This window comes from Dendrobium catenatum, unplaced genomic scaffold (genome assembly GCF_001605985.2).
Source record: "Dendrobium catenatum unplaced genomic scaffold, ASM160598v2 fragScaff_scaffold_908, whole genome shotgun sequence".
NCBI classification, from domain to species: domain Eukaryota; kingdom Viridiplantae; phylum Streptophyta; class Magnoliopsida; order Asparagales; family Orchidaceae; genus Dendrobium; species Dendrobium catenatum.
Genome location: NW_021319370.1, coordinates 1,399,246 through 1,418,360, shown reverse-complemented (window position 1 = coordinate 1,418,360; position 19,115 = coordinate 1,399,246). Strand labels below are relative to the sequence as shown.

The 19,115-nt window shown below is 37.1% G+C and overlaps 1 protein-coding gene across 3 annotated transcripts; it reads left to right on the top strand.

Moving 5' to 3' along the window:
• The first annotated feature begins 1,686 nt into the window (after positions 1 to 1,686).
• LOC110099787 lies at positions 1,687 to 17,345 on the top strand. Of its 3 annotated transcripts, XM_020827093.2 has the most exons (4): positions 1,687 to 1,845; positions 5,079 to 5,268; positions 5,359 to 7,046; positions 16,680 to 17,344. In XM_020827093.2, the coding sequence occupies exons 2-4, from the start codon at positions 5,091 to 5,093 to the stop codon at positions 17,007 to 17,009; spliced, it is 2,196 nt and encodes a 731-aa protein (XP_020682752.1). In that variant the 5' UTR covers positions 1,687 to 1,845; positions 5,079 to 5,090; the 3' UTR covers positions 17,010 to 17,344. The 3 variants fall into 3 exon arrangements, with proteins under 3 accessions (XP_020682752.1, XP_020682732.1, XP_028553126.1); XM_020827073.2 differs by having other exon boundaries at positions 5,079 to 7,046; XM_028697293.1 differs by lacking the exon at positions 1,687 to 1,845 and adding an exon at positions 2,115 to 2,291 and having other exon boundaries at positions 5,079 to 7,046; positions 16,680 to 17,345.
• Positions 17,346 to 19,115: the final 1,770 nt, after the last annotated feature.

Genomic DNA, 19,115 nt, shown 5'->3' with positions numbered 1-19,115 from the left:
TTTGCCTAATTCTTAGCGCATCCGCAGTCTTCAGTCCATCACGTAAAGCCAACCAAACATATACTGCATGCTTAAGAACATGCTTTTTATGCCAGACCAGTTTAGCCCAAGAACAATCATTGTAATTTGTATAGTATTCATTGATAAAAAGCTTAAAATGAAAGCAGTTCTTATCTTTCCATAACAAGCTAGGCCCCTCACCCTCCTCAATATTTACTTGAGCCAAAGTCTGGTGATATAAAGGTGGAATAACCCCAGAATAGTCCCAATCATTCACAGTAATAATGTTTTTCAACATTAAATCCGGTAAACTATTATTATCCACCATACCACATAAATTCCCCAACGTAGAATTAAAGGGCATCCATGACAATACAGAAAAGGTATGGGCTAAGAGGACACCCCTGCCTCAGACCAGCCGAAGAAGGAAAAAAACCTTCAAGTGCCCCATTCAAGACAATTGAGAAGTTGACATCTGAGACACATGCCTTAACCCAATTAATAAAGATAGACGGAAAACCTTTTTGAATAAGTCTGGCAAGAAGAAATTCCCGGGAGACAGAGTCGAATGCTTTCTTGATATCCAGCTTGGCACAAAAAATTTTATCCCCACCTCTTTTACCAGCATGAAAGAGAATATCATTAGCTAGAAGAATGTTATCAGTAGACACCCTAGAATTCACAAACCCAACTTGGTTATCTTTAACAATCAAATTCATATACGGCTTTATTCTAGTAGTCATAGTTTTGTCAATGATTTTGTAAAGCACGTTACACAAGGCGATCGGCCTATAATCAGAAATATTAGAAGCATTTTTCTTCTTAGGAACAATAGCTAGAGCAGTAGCCTTAACACCTTTAGGGAGATAACCTTTAATGAAGAAAGATCTGATGGTCCTACAGACATAAGGACCAAGAATGTGCCAATCGGATTTATAGAAGTGAAAATTTATACCGTCAGGACCCGGGGCAGACTTAGAAGAACCAGAGAAAACAGCAGCTTTAATCTCTCCATCCGTCACAAAAGAGATAAGAGAGGAAGCATGATCAGCTGCCAAGGCTTTCCCCACAGGGAAAATAGCCATATCCCTATTACAAGGGGGGATAGGATTGTAAAGATCTTGATAGAAATTTATGATGGTTGCATTAACTTCCTCATTGGAAGATTGAGTAATAGAGTTGAGCAGATTAACAACCGATTTCTTACTCCCCATGGCACAATTGTAAAGATCTTGATAGCTCAATAACACTTAGTTGATAATCTAAACTCTTAATCAACGGATCATAATGAGTTGTAATAATTTTTCGGCAACTGAGGCTCAGCCTTCTTACGCCCACGCATCGAAATATCATGACCGCTTTATTCTTATTGTTTTTTTACATTTATACCCACCATAAAAATTTCCCGAAAAATCGGTGTCCTAATTGAATATCCTAATTTTTTGCTGAATGAGATCTGTGTATTAAATGAGCCATAAATACTTATACGTAATTCTGTATCCCCACAGATTTGGCAAAAGACCGTTCAACGCACCGTCAAAATCACCGCGAATTCTAATTTCCAAATCGGACAGTGTTATTTCGGTAATTTCAATAAAAAAGAATAACTGTTACAGAAATTAAAGTAAAGTTCACTGAAATGATAAATTAAATGTTTTTATAGCACTGAATATCAGCGACTTCCAATGCAGGCAAGCATCATTGCGCCATGGCTTCGTGCAAGCTCTACGGGCCACTGTGAAGCAGCAGCGGCAGACAAATAAAAGTTGGCAGCATTAGCGGCCGAAGGTTTTCTGTCTGTTCTTCCGCCACTGTATCACTCTTCTTCGCCGCGTGAGATCGAAGGTAATCATCTCTATCACTTAGGTTAAGCTTTTGGGGTAATTGGTGTTCATTTCTGAGGCCAGTCGATTTGCCAAGTCTGGGTTTTGGGTGATCATTGGAAGTAAAAATGGGGGTTTGGTTGGAACTGCGTTGCATTGCGGCTTTACTGCTTTTGTTTTGGTGGAATGGTAGCTTTTTCTCTGTTGATTTCGTCAGCTTGCTTTGTTTTATTCTTGATATTTGGCATTTTCTTAGGGTGATTAATTAGGATGATCTGGTTGGGGGTTAGAACATGGATCAAGCATTAATGCGGTATCGGTTACAGATTCACGGTCATTTGATTTCCTTTTCTGCTTTTTGGTTTTGGGTTTATAAGATTTGCGCAAGTTCACTTTCCTCTCCGTTGCTTCCCTGTACAAAAGTTGAAGATTAGGGGTGTTTGAAGGCTCAGCTCAACCTCCATTGAGGTAATTTTGCCATGCTTGGGCTCGGTGGTAGGCCTGTTGCTTGATTTGGGAGGATCTCTTGTGTATTGCTCTTGATTTTTTAATTGCAAGGGCGTTATATGTGCCCTCCTGAAGCAGAATTGTTCCTGTTCTTGGATCATTGCAGATTAATTTTGTTTTTTGTACTGATTTCTTTGCCCAATTGTTTTATATAATTATGGCATGTATCACCATCGGAAATTTGCTCATGCTTGTTCATTTTATATGGAGTTCTGTTTAGTTTAGTTGAAAAAAAAAAAAAAAAAGTTTCCTACTTTTGGAGTTATCTTTGCTGGTGCTAAGAAGAAAATGACATTTTAACGGAAGTAAAATATATGGCCTTGATTATCCGCCAACAGCTGGCCTAGCTGAAGCAATCTAACCAATTCTGTGTCAAATATATAAATTTGAGAAAGTGATTTCTGTCAGTTGGGGTCTATGAGTCTATCCTTATTTCTTCTTTTAGAATAAATGGAAATCTTCTTTTTTTTTTCTTTCTTTCTTTCCTTTTTATATATTAAAGAACTGTTAGTTTTATAAGTAAAAATGATTTAACTCTTTGTCACAACGTGACAGTATTGCTTGATACTAACTTGAAAGTTTTTTTAAAATTTTTTTTTTTTTAACTTGAAAGTAGTTCATTGTTGCTCTATGTTTGAGACTCAAATTTAAGATGGTTGAATTATTAACTTCAAACATTTCACCACTTGGCTCAGAAGCTTAGACTACGAAGGTAGAAACAAATGGCTGCAATGTAGAGATGGTAAATTGTTCATGCAATCCTAATATACCTTGTTGGTTTTTTTATTTTTATGGAAATTAGTTTTCTCAAGCTTATCAGACCACCGAGGTGAAATATGGCAAAAGCCTCTACACGTGGGTAGAAGCATCTCTAGCTAGTACCATAAGGGGATGATTTCACCTTTCGACATGCACATACAAACATTCATATTTATCATTTTATTTGCATTCCTACTTATCATTATGGGAGCTCATGGTTTCACCTCCTATTTGCTCACTTTTTTGCTCGGCCAGTTTCTCGCTCCCATCCACTTGCTCACCCTTCCTTGCTTGCGCAGTCCCCCTTTTTTTTCTTCTCCTTCACTCACCTGCTTATACTCTATCTCTCACGTGCTCTCTATGTTTCTCTTATTATTTTCATTAGTGATGCTTCAGGACTTTTGACATAATTCCATTAAAAACATGTTATAGTAGTCTTGTTTTATTTTTATTAATGTAAATATTATACTTTCAAATATATGTTATATATCTCATTTTATTATTTCATAATTAATTTATTCTTACCATAAATAAAATTTGATGAAAGGTAGAGGTAGACCTAATAAGACTTGGTTAGAAAATATTAGAAATGATCTTTCTTTATTAGATTTAAATAAGAATTTGGCTTTTAACAGGACACAATGGCAAAAAAGGATTCATGTAGCCGACCCCATATAGTGGGACAAAAGCTTGATGTCGCTCGTTCTCCGCCAGAGGCGGATTCTCCGCCTGTTTGCGATTTTCGCCCTTGAACCGGTCCCGCCTGGACCGGCTGGACCGGTCTAACATTGTCATAAATAAAATTTGATCTGCAGAAAATCTTTTTCCATTGAAGTTTTCTTTCAAAATTATCTCTTTTATAAATTAGTAACAAATCATCTATTTTGAAAAAAAAACATCCATTTTAATTTGATTCAAGCGTCTAGATAAACTCTAAAAACTATTCATATTTTTTTTTTATTAATGATTAATTTTATTATTAGTAGTTAAATATTTGATTTTTTTGTTCTATAATGCTCAATCTTTTATCATGCTCTTTCTTTTGATGCTTTCTTCCATTGAGCAGGGGACAATTTTTATGATTCTTTTGATTACAAAATGCATTCAAACATAGTAGGAGGTACATGGGGTCATTTGTTGGTTTAATGTTATGTTTGAATATATATATGCATGCTCAAAAACGATATTATATATAATAGAATATCGTACATTGGCCCACTGAAGGCATATAATCTAACAAAATGTCACAGGTTGCCAAATCAAATAGTTTGAGAACGAGTAAATCTTCGCTTGAACTTGAAAATTTTGAGCTTTATTTGACTTTAAATTGATTCAAACTCGAATTGCAGCTTGAGTTGTGTTGAATCAATGTAGAATAAATCGATTTTACATTGACTTGGAAGCATTTCCAGCTTTGGTAAAATTATTAATGCATAACTTAGATAAAATTTCTTTGGCTTTAAGTCAAATATGATGGAGCTCAATAATACTCGATAGTAAATAACACGTATAAATTGGTTCTATTTTATTATTTACAAAATTGATAAATATTTTGACGTAGAGTTATGATTGTGTGTTTCATTCGAGTTGATTCAAATCATATTTCAAGTGATCTCCCTTGGTTCGAAGTTGGCTCACATTTCTTTTAGCCAACAATCTAGCTTTTGTCTCAGACTCTAAAAGACTATAAAGAGAATCAACCCAAAATTTTGTGCAAGTTTCAACTATTGAATAATATTGCCATCCCTACTATTATGGTATATCTTTCAAAAGATGTACCATGAACCATAATCTACGGAGAAACAAAATTTTCTTTGACTTGTTTGCAAACATACTAATTCCATAACAAGGTTTGCTGTAGATGTAACTTTTATTTTCCTTTTGTTTACTTTGAGTGCTGTGGCAATTGACCCTGGTGCTTACATATATTGAAACTTTAAAGTATTTCATGATAGGTTCCTTAACTAATTTCATCATGGTTGATAACAGCTGAGCTCGTCAATGGGGCTAAGTATTGTATTGGAGAGTCAAAATCATTTTGAAGTTGGATCAAGACCTAAGATTGCACGTTCATTGCACTCCAGTAGGAAGAATGCTGAAGAAAGGTTTGTATATCAATGTGCAAATGCTGAAGATAGAGATAAAGAAGCGCAAAAGTTAGGCACTCGTCACTTAAGTGGTAGCGAACATAAAGAATTTTTTCTGAATAATCCTGCCAGTCCTTGCGAAAAAAGCATGCCTTCTAAGTTAATTGCATTTGATATAATAGATGGTGGTGTGGTAAAGCGGAGTTCGATGTATCAAGGCTCAAGCGAAATCAGAAGAATGCTAAAGCTAAGAGGTGGAGAGAAAAATCTAGAACCTTACCTTGATGATGGTTCTTTTCTATCCTTTGAACTTGTCAACTCCACACCATGGAGGACATCAAATGAATCTGTTAAGTTTCCTCAACTGAAGAAAGAACCACTGATGCCCTTAAATTTACAACCGAAATCAACATCTGTTGTTCAGTCACTCCCAAAGTCAAACATGGAGTTCCTAGACTTGTCATTTCGTGATCTTCTGGTGGACCGCTCTAAGATCAGCATTTCATACTCAGATGCGGCTCCGGCAGGTAGCAGTTCTGCAGATAGCATGTTGGGGATATGCTTACAAACGGAGGAGATCAACAACATTCTAGTAAAGGCAGTGCCTGATTTTCTGGAGGAAGGGAAAGTGAAGGAAACTAAGTGTAGGCATCAGTTCTTAAATAGTGGAGTTGAAGCAAATATTTATGAAAAAGATACTGTATGCGTTCTGTCCAAGTGCTTTTCAGAAAAGGTGGGAATTTCTAACTCGTGTTATAAAGAAAGAGAGATCTTGAAATCCAATTATAAGACTCGTTTCAGCCCATTTAAGAAAATGTTGGATCCTGTAATGAAATCAAAATCTCTGCGTAACCAGTCACTCATGGAACCAGGAACTACTAGTAGCACACCTGATACTGTGAGCTTAAGTAGATATAAGGTCTTCCCCAGATCCTTAATGAATGATTTCTCAAAGGCAGCTCAGAAGATTGATAGTGACAGGGCTAGTGACCAGGTAATCAAAACAGCGACGTCACCCGTGCACTTGCATGCTATTCTTAAGTGGGAATTTAGCCATGGTAGCTCATCTTATGAATTCTCCGTCAAAGATCCTGAAGATGTTCTGAGTGCAAAGACATGGAAAACAGAAAATGCATTTAATTGGGTGTATACCTTCCATTGCTGTAAAATGAAGAGTAATAGCATCATTCATGGGAAAAAGAACAGGCTTCTTCAGCCTTCTCATATGATTGGTCAGATGCAGGTTTCTTGTTACTTGTGCTCTGAAATCAGTGAAGCTGGATCATTAAATAACTCTGCGGTAACAGAGTTTACTTTGTATGACATTGCTCAAGCAAGAAGGAGCGTTGCAATTGAAAAATCTGATTGTCCTTCAGACTCCAATCAAACTTCTGCTTTTGCTGTTGCTGATAGCTTGGTTAGAGGGTGTTCCAGTGAGTTCGACATTGACCCTTCCACTTCTTACCCGTGGGCGTCAGCTGATTTGCTACCGAACCTTGAAATAGCTTCCATTGTTACTCAAATTCCATTTACTAAGAAAGAAGCCTTGGAAAATATGCAAGCAAGAGATAATGACAACTGTGGAAACCAAGACTTACCAAGTTCTCATGCTGCAGATCAGACAAGAGTTACCATTGATGGTTACTCAAGTCCTGCATATGTGAAGGTAGTTACACCCAGTGGGAAACACGGGCTCCCCGACAAGGAGGACATAGGACCCTCATCGTTACTTGATAGATGGAGATTTGGTGGAGGATGTGATTGTGGTGGTTGGGACATGGGCTGCCCAATTGTTGTATTTGACAATGCCAATGATGATAATGTGACTTCAAGAGCAGAAACTCAACAACCAAATATTCTTTTTTTTAAGGTATGATACCATATACCACAAACTTACTTCCAATCTTGTATTCTTTTTTTTGTTGTTGTTGTTGAGTTTTAAATGTTAAAAATATCATGTAGAATGCAATACAGAGACTTTGGTGAGGATATATAGTTAGTTGTCTTACTATCTAGAAAGGATCTTTCAAGTGATTATTATAAGATTTGTTTTCAATAGATGAAAGAATGTTTGATGTTAAACTTGGAGAAATGTAATAATAGGAAAATAATCCATATTTGGAGTGTGGTGCATGTTTTATTGAGTGTAACCATTAAAATGATTAAAGCAAAAATATTTTCCTCCCCAACATGCTATCAAATCAAGGAAATCCTAAACCCAAGTTGACATCACCACTCCCAATACTACTCTTAATCTTGGCTTGTCAAGCACTCGCGATGTCCTCTCTCGATCCAATTCTGCGGATCCCATACAAACTTCTCATGTTATTGACACTTTCATACTTACCATGCACAAAGTTGCAAACCCTCATCCCATGTACACGTGCATGCTCATAATGCATTTTTATCATTCCCCTACAAACCCCATAGTTCTAATCTAGTTCCGTCTCACAACTTTCCTACTGCTAAACCACTCTACAGTCTTATTGTCATTTGTATTAGAGGCCACAAGGCCCACAATGACACCCCTCAACCCGTGCATGTACCTATTGCTCTTTATTACAACCGACCACTACCTTTGTTACACTCACTCGCACTTATGTCATGTGTGTTACATGATCTCTCATTGAATTAACCCCTCTTAATGACTTCAAAATGGTTCTCCACCATAAGTACTCCTATCAAATTTAATGGATACCAAATATTTCTTGTGGTCAAGGGTTTTATTCTTCACAACAAAATTCATCATCGTGATGCTTCTACTCCAAGTAGCAATGGCTCCAAAAAAATTTTCAAATTGCAATCTAACTAACTTGTTCTTACCTTCCTAGTCATTAGTTCTGAACTTTCAATTACATGATTATTATGTTTCAAAACTCGACTAAGAAGATGTATGACTTCGTTAGACTCTTCACTCTTGAGATTTTTTTCTCCCCAACCCAATGATATACAAATCCAAGAATATTATAGCACCCTGAGAGCCAAATACGATAAGTTGCTGCAGTATTTCCCTTCACAATTGATCTAACTATTTAGCAAAGCGGAACAAGAAATTTTTGGTTGCCAAATTGATCTCCAAATTGCCTCTAATGTGCATTTCACTTAATTGTTGACTTCACAATTCATAACATTATAGCCACTCTCTCCCAAGCTCTTCCTATTATTAAACTCTTTTCACCTCACACTCCAACAACTTTTTTAGTGATGCTTGAGGGAGTTGTGAATGTGGAAGTCATAGCTATAATGTTTTTTCCCTTGTTCTCATTACAATTGTTGGGGATGATCATGATGAGGAAACATCACAATGACGAAACAAGGATGAAATTAAAAGCAGCAAAAAAGTAAAGAACACCAGGATTTATCATGGAAAAATTCAAAATAGGGAAAAAACCACAGAGCAACTCAACACCAAAAAATTCACTATAAAAATTGGGAGAAATAAGTACAGATCTCTCTTCTTTCTCACTCTCCTTGCTTATCATCTCACATGCACCATTCTCATACTTGTCCTAACTCAAAAAATACAAGAGAAAGTATGTTATAACTCCCAAGAGACGTAACACTTGAGAAAAACGAGAAAAATAAATGTTCAGTCCATCTCGCAGCGCTACGGTGCCAGTTTGGGGTGCTGCGTCGTCCCATCTCTGTTTGACAATGCTGCAACGCTCAAACACTCAATGTTGCGGCACTTAGTCTCTGTCTTGACCCACTACAGCACCATATTTTGACTGCTGCGGTGCTCTACTCTCTATCGTTCAGCGTTGGGGCGCTCGGGAACACAACAATTGGGCGCTCAGGTATGCAGCACCAGGGCGTTGTACGGGAAAAAAAATTATGGGTGCAAAGCACCCAAATCCAACTAGGGGGGTAAATCCCCCGCACCCCCAGTGAACATGACAAGCTTTGAGTTCCTAGATAACAAAACTATCAGATTGATCAACATAATCAGATTCAACACATAACAACAATCACACCAATCACACTCTTAACCATTGCTCGGAGGATTTCAATTACTTTTTTACTCTTCAAACATGATTTTGCAACCACTCCACTTTTATCTTCTAATTCTTCCTCCTCCAGATCAATTATTATCTCTCAAGATCTCCTATGATCATCTACTTAAACAATAATACATATCCCCCAACCTCAAGTATCATCTCTTCCTTTGGACTCTTTAAAGTTTTCTCTATTGGTACATCTAAAGTTGTAGATCTTGGTGCATCTTCTCAATTGGCAAATAATTGTCAACTATTTTTGTCTCTTTGTATTTCCTCTCTACCATTTATCATTATAGCTGATGGTCCCCACTCTCTTTTTTGAAAAAGGTATTATGCAATATGCATCCTTGTAAATCCATCTCTTTCAAATGTTTTATGCGTTCTATAATTTCCTGTCAACCCACTATTTATTTAGTGCCTTTTAGAAAGTCTTAAATATTTAATAACCTTCTCTCTCATTGTGTCTTTCAGGATTTTAGTACTAGAAAGATGATTGGTGGATGTGTTGAAGTTGGAGTTTACTACTTATCAACTATTACTCGGTCTATTCTTTCTTCTAACAATATTTCATATTATGGCACTATCAAATAGTCCATTCCATATCTACCAAACTTCAAGCTTATATTTATGTCTTATTTCTCTTCAAGTTTGATTTATTGTGCCTGAATTTAGGTAAACATTATAGAATGCCCTTTTCGTCTTCCACTAGTCATCAAAACCTTCCTTTTGAGCTTTTTCACTAGGACATTTAATGTTCTAGTCGTGTTCTTACTTACCTAGGATTGATATTTTGTCACATTCGTTGATGATTATGTTAGGGCCACTATGATTTATTTGTTCAAATGGCAATGACAGATCCTTCGTGCATTTCAAACTTTTTGGCAAGAATTTTTTTTTTTTTTTTTTTTTTTTGAGTAGTACAAGTTTTAAGCACTAATAATGCTATAGAATTTATGCAATCTCAATTTCATAATTTTTTTCTAACAATGGTACTATTTATCAAACATCTTGCATCTATACATTTTAATATAATAGTGTTGTTGAATGCAAAAATAATCATCCACTTCATGTTGCTATGACTTATGTTTTATATGAAAATTCATCGTCAAAATTTGGGGAATGCATCTTAACCGCCTATTATCTCATCAACTGAGTTTTTCCCCTTTCCTAGATAGTTTTCAAAACTAAGGGGGATGCATGGTAACCATTTATTATCTCATTAACAAAGTTATCTTCCCTTCCCTATGTAATATTTCACTTTTCTTCTTTTTTTTAGCCAACCAATGTTTTTTCTTATGCCTCAAATATATGGTCGTTTGCTTTATTCATGCCTTTCCACTCGCTAAAAAAGCGCTTAGATTGTCCCATTCGATGTAATCTTTCAGGAGTATTCTAGTATTAAGAAAGTCTATTTCTATTATAGTTCTTTGACCCAACTCTTTTGCACTTTAAAAAAATGTTACTTTTCGTGAAATTGCCCCTCTTTTCTCCATCTCCTTCAAAACCATCTTCACACCTTATTCGCCTTCTCAAGTTGCGCTTATGCTTCTACTCCACTAAAGGTTTATTCTCGATGACCTCTATCACCTTATATAACATCACCTCCATGCACATTTTTAGAATCAACTAAGCATGCACTTGGTGACAAATCCGTTGTATGATTTATATTTACTGCTTATCCTACAAAATTTTGAACAATAACATATTACACACCCCATTCAATCTTATACATCATTTGGTCTTCTTCCATTTTTTTGTATGTTTGTATTGTCCTTATCATCGATATCATTCCCATGACATATCAAAAAATGCCATGGAATTTCCTAGGGCTGCAAATGAACCGACCGTTCAACGAACTACTCGTGGCTCAGCTCGATAAGAGCTAGTTCATGTTCTTTTGATAAGGTAAGCGAACAAGCTTGAACACTTTTGATAAATACTCGATGACTAAATAAACGAGATTAAACAACTTGGCGTTCGGTTTGTTTATGTTCATGAACAATATCGTTTAACGCTCGTGAACAAGCTCATTAAGATGCTCGATTAGAGCTCGACTAAGAAGCTCAATTAGAACGGTATTAGAGTTTTAAAAAATATATTGATGTGATACATGCATGGAGTTACAAGAGATTAACAAGAAAATTTATTAAAAGTTAACCATCATAAAATTATGCGTCAAATCAAAGTAAGATGTTAAAATTCGCAGTGTTCCATTTGCTTAGTCAAAGAAATACATTAAGATTAACTAGGACACTCTCAATCAAATACTAAGGCAAACGTAATGTAATAGCTTATAACACAAATCCGAAATTTAATATTGAGATGTTCACCTTGAGGGTTTACTCTCTCTCTACGGTTCTAGGCTTAGCGGATGAAGATCTTCCACACCAGAAGTGAGATGACCACTAATAAGGACGAGCCGAGGAGCTTGGTTGTTGGGAAGGTAGCTGGAGTTGGAGGAGGCAAGGATCGTCCGATGAGGAACCACGGGGTTCTTGGTCGTTGAAGCTCGATGGTCTCGGCGAGATAATAAACGATGCGGTTGACGTAGCGTTCTACTGTGCCGTCGTACTCCCAATCCGGTTCGTAGAAGGGAGAGAGTAGGATGTCGATCTCGCCTTGGGCATTGTAAGCAAAGCCGTGATCAACTTCCAGATCCGCCATGCATACTTGCCAGGAGATGAGGGAGCACTAATGGAGAGAAGAGGTAGAGGAGGTGGCGGTTGGAGGGGATGGTGTTGGGCCGACTTGAGGAATAGGAGGGGAGTGGCTAGATTGGGGAAGCACTTGGGGGAAATTTAGAAATTAAATTCAGGTTTAAGTGAAATTGGATGGAATTAATTTGAAATTCAAATTAATCCATTAAAGACTAGGGGCGGCAAAGGAGGAGGGGATTGGGGCTGATTTATTGGGGGAATTGGGATTAAATTGGGAGAGAGAAAAGTCAAAAATCTGAAATTAATTTAGATTTTGAAAAGGATGGGAGGGAGGGAGTTAATTTTGAAATTCAAACTAAGCCCATAAGGGGGCCGGCGGTTAGGAGGGAATTAAGAGGGATTAATTAGTGGCAATTAATGAAATAGGAGAGAGAGGGAGAGGGGAATAGGTGGCCGGCCAAATAGAGAGAGGGGGAGAGGGATTTGGTTTAATTAAGTGGGCCTCAAGCAATAAACATTGATTTAAATAAAATATGAATTGAATTTTAGATTTTATCTAAAAGGATAAGTTTCCAAATTTAAGTGCAAGCATTTGGAAAGCATTTGAATTTCAAATTTGAATTGAAATTCAATTAAGTAACTTTTCTAATTACTTAGACTTATTTTAGGAAAGTGATTAATGAACTTTTGAAATTTGAATTTCAAATGTGAGGGCTTGGGGAGGTGGGCTGGCGGGTTGAGCAAGTAGAGGAAGGGATGGTGGAGGGAGGCGGACGGCTGAGTGGTTGGCCGGCGGGTGGGGCGGCCAAGGAGGCCGGCGGTATGGTGGGAAGGGGCTCGGGTTTAGGGGAAAAATTAGATGCTTTGGTTAGGTAAGGCCGGCGATGTTTGATTGGGGAAGAATTGAAAGTTGTGGAAGAAAAGAGATTGGGGCCGCGAATCTTGGAATCCACCAACGATTGACGAGTCTTGCTATCGCTCTCCTTGGGCTTCTCCTCTCATGAACTCACTTAGAGATCAAACAAAGAACATAAAATTTCATTTCATAATCATCATTCGATACAATAGAGGAGGCCACAATATATAGGCCTAAGGAAACAAAAATACAAGGATGTAAATGCTCCTGGGGCTACAACTTTAAACAACTCAATAAAAAGGGTACAATCGTAAATAACAATTAATACATAAATATCAAAATAAAAACTAAGCATCAAAATAAAGGTTGTGGATCGTAGCCATCGATCTGCTCCTCCTGCGCTGATATACTCGTCGAAAATGTCTGTCGATGTCCTCATCATATATATTGTTAAATTTAATAATTTAATAATTTATTTTCACTTATTCCATTAAAATTGTTTAATAAATTATTTTTACTTCCCGCATCAGCCTAAAATCGCGAACAACCCATTCTTTGAACAAATATATGATGAATCATAGATCGCTTGTTCGTGAACGAGTTCATTTGGTAGCTCAAAAATACTAATTAGATATGTTCATAAATGGGCTCATTTGATAGCTCAAGAATACTCATTAGATATGTTTGTGAACAACTTTGTTTGATAGTTTATAAACTTCACTAGATATATTCACAAACATGCTCGATGTGATTGTTTGTTAGAAGGCTCGATAAGGCTCGTTTGGCACATCTAGAAGTAGAGTTTGTTTATAGCTCGATAAGACATTTGTTTAAAGCTCAATAAACATGAAATGAACCAAACATCCATTAATTTAAACGAACCAAGCTTGAATACAAACAAAAAGCTCGAATCAAACTTAAACCGAACTTGAACAAGCTAATAATAAATGAACTCAAATATGGACATGCACATTCTCGGCTCGGCTTGGCGTTTTTGCATCCCTCAATTCCCTACAAAAATGGGCTATGGATGCTAAGATGACTACTTCACTCAATCGTCATATTTGGGATTTGGTTGTTCCTCTTGTAGGGTTAAACTAATTGCTTTTTTGGGCATTTTCCATCAAATTTCATCTTAATGGTTTTATCTTATAGACAAAGCTTGCTTGGCTGCCAAAGAGGTCATATGGGTCGTATAGGTCATATAGGATTTGGTTGTTTGTTGACAAGTTTTCTCACTATAAAAATCGAGCGGCGAAAGCATATTGAGAATTATTGTGATGAGGACATCGGAGATCAACGACTATGATTTTTTTTAGTTATTTATTTATATGTTTTTGTACTAGTTTATTTTATACTGTTGTTTTTCCCTTTATACCCTTATGGGTGGTCATGTAGTGTTGTAGCCCGAAGGGCATTTTAGTCTTTGTTATTTTTCTTTTCATGAGGCTTATTTATAGGCTAGCTTTCTTGTATTGAGGGATGAAAATTTGGCTCTTGTGTTCTCTTTGTGAGTTCCGTCTTGAAGATGTCTTAGTGAGTTCTTTTCTCATAGATCTCTGTGTGAGTTCTATGGAGAGCCCAAGGTGAGGGCAAAAGCAATACCCGCCAATCGTTGGAAGAGTCTGCTGCTCGTGGTTAAATTCTTCTATCTTCTTGTTCGTGTTTTCCTCCATCTTCTTCCCCTCCACCATAAGAAAATCTCTTCCAAAACCCTTGTTGCCGCCGCCCCCTTGAAAGCCCGCCGCCGGCCACTCCCACGGCCCCGGCCGGCCACCTTGCCGGCGACCTTCCCCACCCGTCCAATCCCTCCTTCCGCAAGTTTCAAATTTGAAATTTGAATTTCAAAATTCAAATTCTTTCTTAATTGGGATTTCTAATTTAGGAAAGTTTTCATGACGAATTCCAATTTCAATTTAATTTAAATTGATCTATAGATTGTCACGTATCAATCCATAATTGGAAGCTTATCCCACTAATCCTGCCCTCTCCCCCTCTCACCTTGCGCCGACCCCATGGGTTTTCTCCGCCATTTGATTCTTCTTTTAATCTCCAATTAATTTCTGTAATTACTCCTTAATTTTTGAAATTACCAAATTCAAATTAATTTTCCTCTCTTTTCCTTAAAATCTCTGAATTAATTTCAAGTTTGAATTTGAAACCCCCCTCCCTCCTCAATGAGCCCCGGCCCCCCTCTTCATGGATCCCATTAAGTGGCTTCATTAACCCCCCTAATTAACATTTGAAATTTTGAAATTAGTCTTCAAGTAACCCTCCAAATTTACTACAATCTGAGAGATTAATTTCCAGATTTGAGTAAATTCCCTTGCTCCACACATTCAGCCTAACCTCCCTCTCCCAATCCACCCAGCCCCTCCCCTCCTCCCACCCTTGGCCGGCCCTTTCAGGCTTACGTTTTCTCATTGCTTGCACTTTAGGAAGACTACCTTGCTTCCTGCTTAGCCGAACACTCCTGTTTGTGTCCAAGACGTTATGCTGCTGTCCTGAATATTTCCGACGAGGCAAACTGCTGTCCTGCACCCCCGGAACCCCCGTTTGCTGTCCGGAAAAGCCACGGCTGCTGTTTCAGGATTCCAGCAATTCTCTGGTGTTGATTCTCCATCCGGAAGGCTCTCATTGGTTGCTCAGAAGATCCCACACTGCTGCCCACATGCAGGACTTCTTCAAATTCAGCCACCGGACTCCGGATCTTCTCCCTTGCTACTCAAATTCATCTAAGAATTTTGACGATGGTGAACTCTTCCCCAAGTTTCCTATTTTCCTAGTTTATTTTCAATTGTGGTTATATTTTGACTCACAAGGTTCATGTCAAGCTCTTCACCGCTAAAGCCTAGTAATTAGAAGAGTTGTGTGAGGGATCTTTCATAGCCTAATCCTATTGTTAGTTTTGGAATTTCTCGTTGAAACCACTCATGTATGCAAAGTAAGATTTAGTTGACTATTTAATGATTTCAGCCTCTCGCATGTGTTTAGACCAAAGTTATTTTATCACCTTATCATTTTTATTTTGTCGTTTATCATCAAGAGAAAGCTTATAATTATTGTGCTCTAAAATTTAAGCGTGCAAACTTCCTTAATTTAATCATCCATGCTAATACGTTTCACATCATATTGTCATTTCATTCAGGATGTTGTAATTTCTTAGAAGTCTATCACTTCTCATCTCTTTACTTCAAAGCATGTGGCTGATATTTTTACTAAGGATTCAGGTTCTGTTATTTTCTAGCAATTTTATAAGAAGCTGAAGTTAAGTGATACATATATATCTCCCAACTTAAGTGTGTTTTAAACGGAGAGAAACATCCATAATACGAAAATATTATATTTAGGCTTCGTTTGGTTGTTCCTATTATATATCTCCCAACTTAATCATAGTTTTAGAAACAATGGTTAAGAGAATGGAGTTTTCTAACAGAGAAGCAAATGTCAAAAAGCTTCTCAAAATAGTAGAAAAATGAAGTTCCCTATAAAGCATTTCTATAGAATTGTCCCATTTAAATAGCGACCAAAAAATAATTTCTCCGTCTCTAGACAGAAGAGGGGAAAAAAAAACACCGAAACAAACGAGGCCTTAGAGAGCGGCGTATGTTTTTTTAGTATATTTTAGACCATGTGCTCTTTCCCCAAATAACTCTTTCTCTAGCAGTTGAATTAATGGTTATAGAGTAAAAAGTTGGAATAATTCATTGCGAAAGATTACCATTATAAGGATTACTTTTATTCATTGATCTGCTCAACCACTGCTTACTGGTCAAGATAATCCTTTTTTATGCCCATTCTTCATATTTGTATTGGATTATAATTATTGTTTATTATCATTCCTCCAAAGAATGTTGCATTACTCTAGGACTCCAAATCATATTATGAGGATCACTATCTGAAAATATTTTCCTTTTTCAATTTTCTTCTGATTATTGTCACAACTGCTTTCCCCTTGGATGCTTATTGTCCTTCCTTTTTACCTTTTACAGGGTAAAAAAGAGAAGGTTCCTGCTCTCACCATTACAGAGACTGGGAAGGGACAGTATGCAGTTGATTTCCATGCACAGTTATCAACATTACAGGCCTTCTCAATCTGCATTGCCATTCTTCACAGTTCAGAAGCTTCTTCAGCCATTGGTCAAGACAATAACAAGTATAAGCTTTACTCTAATTCCCTCAAGCTTATCCTTGAAGAAGAAGTGAGACATATCATGGAAGCTGTAGCAGAGGAGGAGAAAAGAAAAGAGAAGAGGAAAGTTGAGCAGGCACCTCCATTTTTCTTCCTTGACCCTCCATTTTCTCCAATGGGGAGAGTCTAGATTTCCAAGAGAAGTAGCTTTACAGTGAATTTAACTATGGAACCAGCAGATCACATAACATACAGTAGCATCTAGCTGCTAATGCACTCATGGAAAAGAAATTATGCTTTCAAAGATCAATAAAATCAGTTAGTGGCTGCTTCAAACTTGCTGGAATTTGTGGTATTCAATTCATTCTAACACTTTATTTGTATAAATATGTCAGGTTGAACATCTCTCTAAGTATATGTGAATTTTGAGAGATGCGTATGAGAGAGAGAGAGAGAGAGAGAGAGAGAGAGAGAGAGAGAGAGAATACATTTTTAATGTTGCAAAATGAAGGTGGTACAAATATAATGATAGACGCTGAGTTGTGGAAAAATAATTGACTGTACAAAGTCTTTGCCTGACAACATCGCCTCAATCTTAAAGACAAATCTATCCATTCCCCCAACAAGAAACCTCTATTCCCTCCTCTACCCTCCCTATGCCTCTAATCCTCTTGTTCCTCCACCATTATCTCCACGATGCTATCTGATGCCTATCTGCTCTGCCTGCACACCTCGTCCTATGTCATCTTCGGGAGAAATTATTACGTGCGGTTATCGGACGGTCCAGAGGCGAATCAATATGCTTCACATCACCCTGTTATGTTATATAGTAAATGATAACATGGCGCGTTCTGATTCGCCTCTGGACGACGTCCGGTGCCTGCACGTAATAATTTCATCATCTTCTGACATTACTCGTCAAACCTGACCCTCTCCTATGGGGATGCGGCGCCCTCCGCCGGGGTGATGGCCTCTACAAGGATTTTCCTAATCTGGCGTTGAACTCTGGTCCTCTTAAGAAGAAAAGCACTTCAAACATGTGCTCTTTGAACTCATCTCTCTCATCTCAATGATGCTTGATGAGGATCATTTGATTGATGTATAGTGTGGTTACATTTTCCTCCACTGAATCTCAAAATCAAAAGCATTTATAACTATACTTAAATCTGTTGATTTCTCTTATTTGTGGTTATATTTGTATGTTTGTCCTTTCTCATCGATGCCATGACAATGTTTTTTAATCTGAATTTTTTTAATAATAAAAGAAATTTATGTCATTGAACTTATCATGAGACTTATGTTCTATTTGGGATAATTTTTTTACTGTTTTGTAAAGTAGCTTTATGGCTAAAAAAAAAATTAGTTAAAAAAAATTATACTAAAACTTGATTTAGAAAGTAATAAAGAAGTTGTCCCAAATAATGATAAAAATAACCTATATTTATTAAATCATAAATTAGAATGATTAATTGTAGCCGCTGCTTTGGGCTCCCTAGTCAGAATCTTTTGCTAGGCATCTGCTATAATATTTTTTTTTATTTTATGTAACTATCGTAGCTTCAGATCTAAACACTCATTTGTATTCATTGTTTGGATATATTAAAATATTTTCAACACATGATAGCTGTTTCAATTGTTTTTCTATACGACTTGAGCAAATGATGAATACAACAGTATCCATCATTTGAGCTTCTACATGATATCAGAGCAGACTGATTAATCGCCGATCCATTTCTTTCGGCGCAATCTATTTCTTTCAATGGGGGACTCATCTGTTTCGCCCTCAACCCCACAACCTTTAGCACCCGCTTCTCCTCCCCCATCGACGACTGTATTCCATTTGTACTCAAGTTTCTTGTTTTAAAAATGCGGTTCACATTTAGCTACTCTCTGATAATTACCCTACTTGGAGATCGCAAATCTCAAGCTCTTCGTTGCAAATGGATTTTCCGATCATTTGGATGGTAGCAATCCATATCCTTATAAACATCTTATGTGTGATGCAAATCAATTTACCCTTAATCCTCTTTTCTCTTCCTAACCATTGGAGGATCAAAATATCTATGTTGCTTTGTTTTCCATTATTTCACCCTCCATTTTACCTTACATTCTTAACCTAAACACTTGTGCTTTGATATGGTCCACTCTTGAACATCGATTTTATTCCACAAACCGATATAGGGTGATTCAGTTGAAGAATGAGCTGCATTTTTTCTCTATGCAAAATCAACCTATGATTGAGTATCTTTCCACTTTTAAGAGGCTAGTTGATAACATTGATGTTGCAGGTGACTCC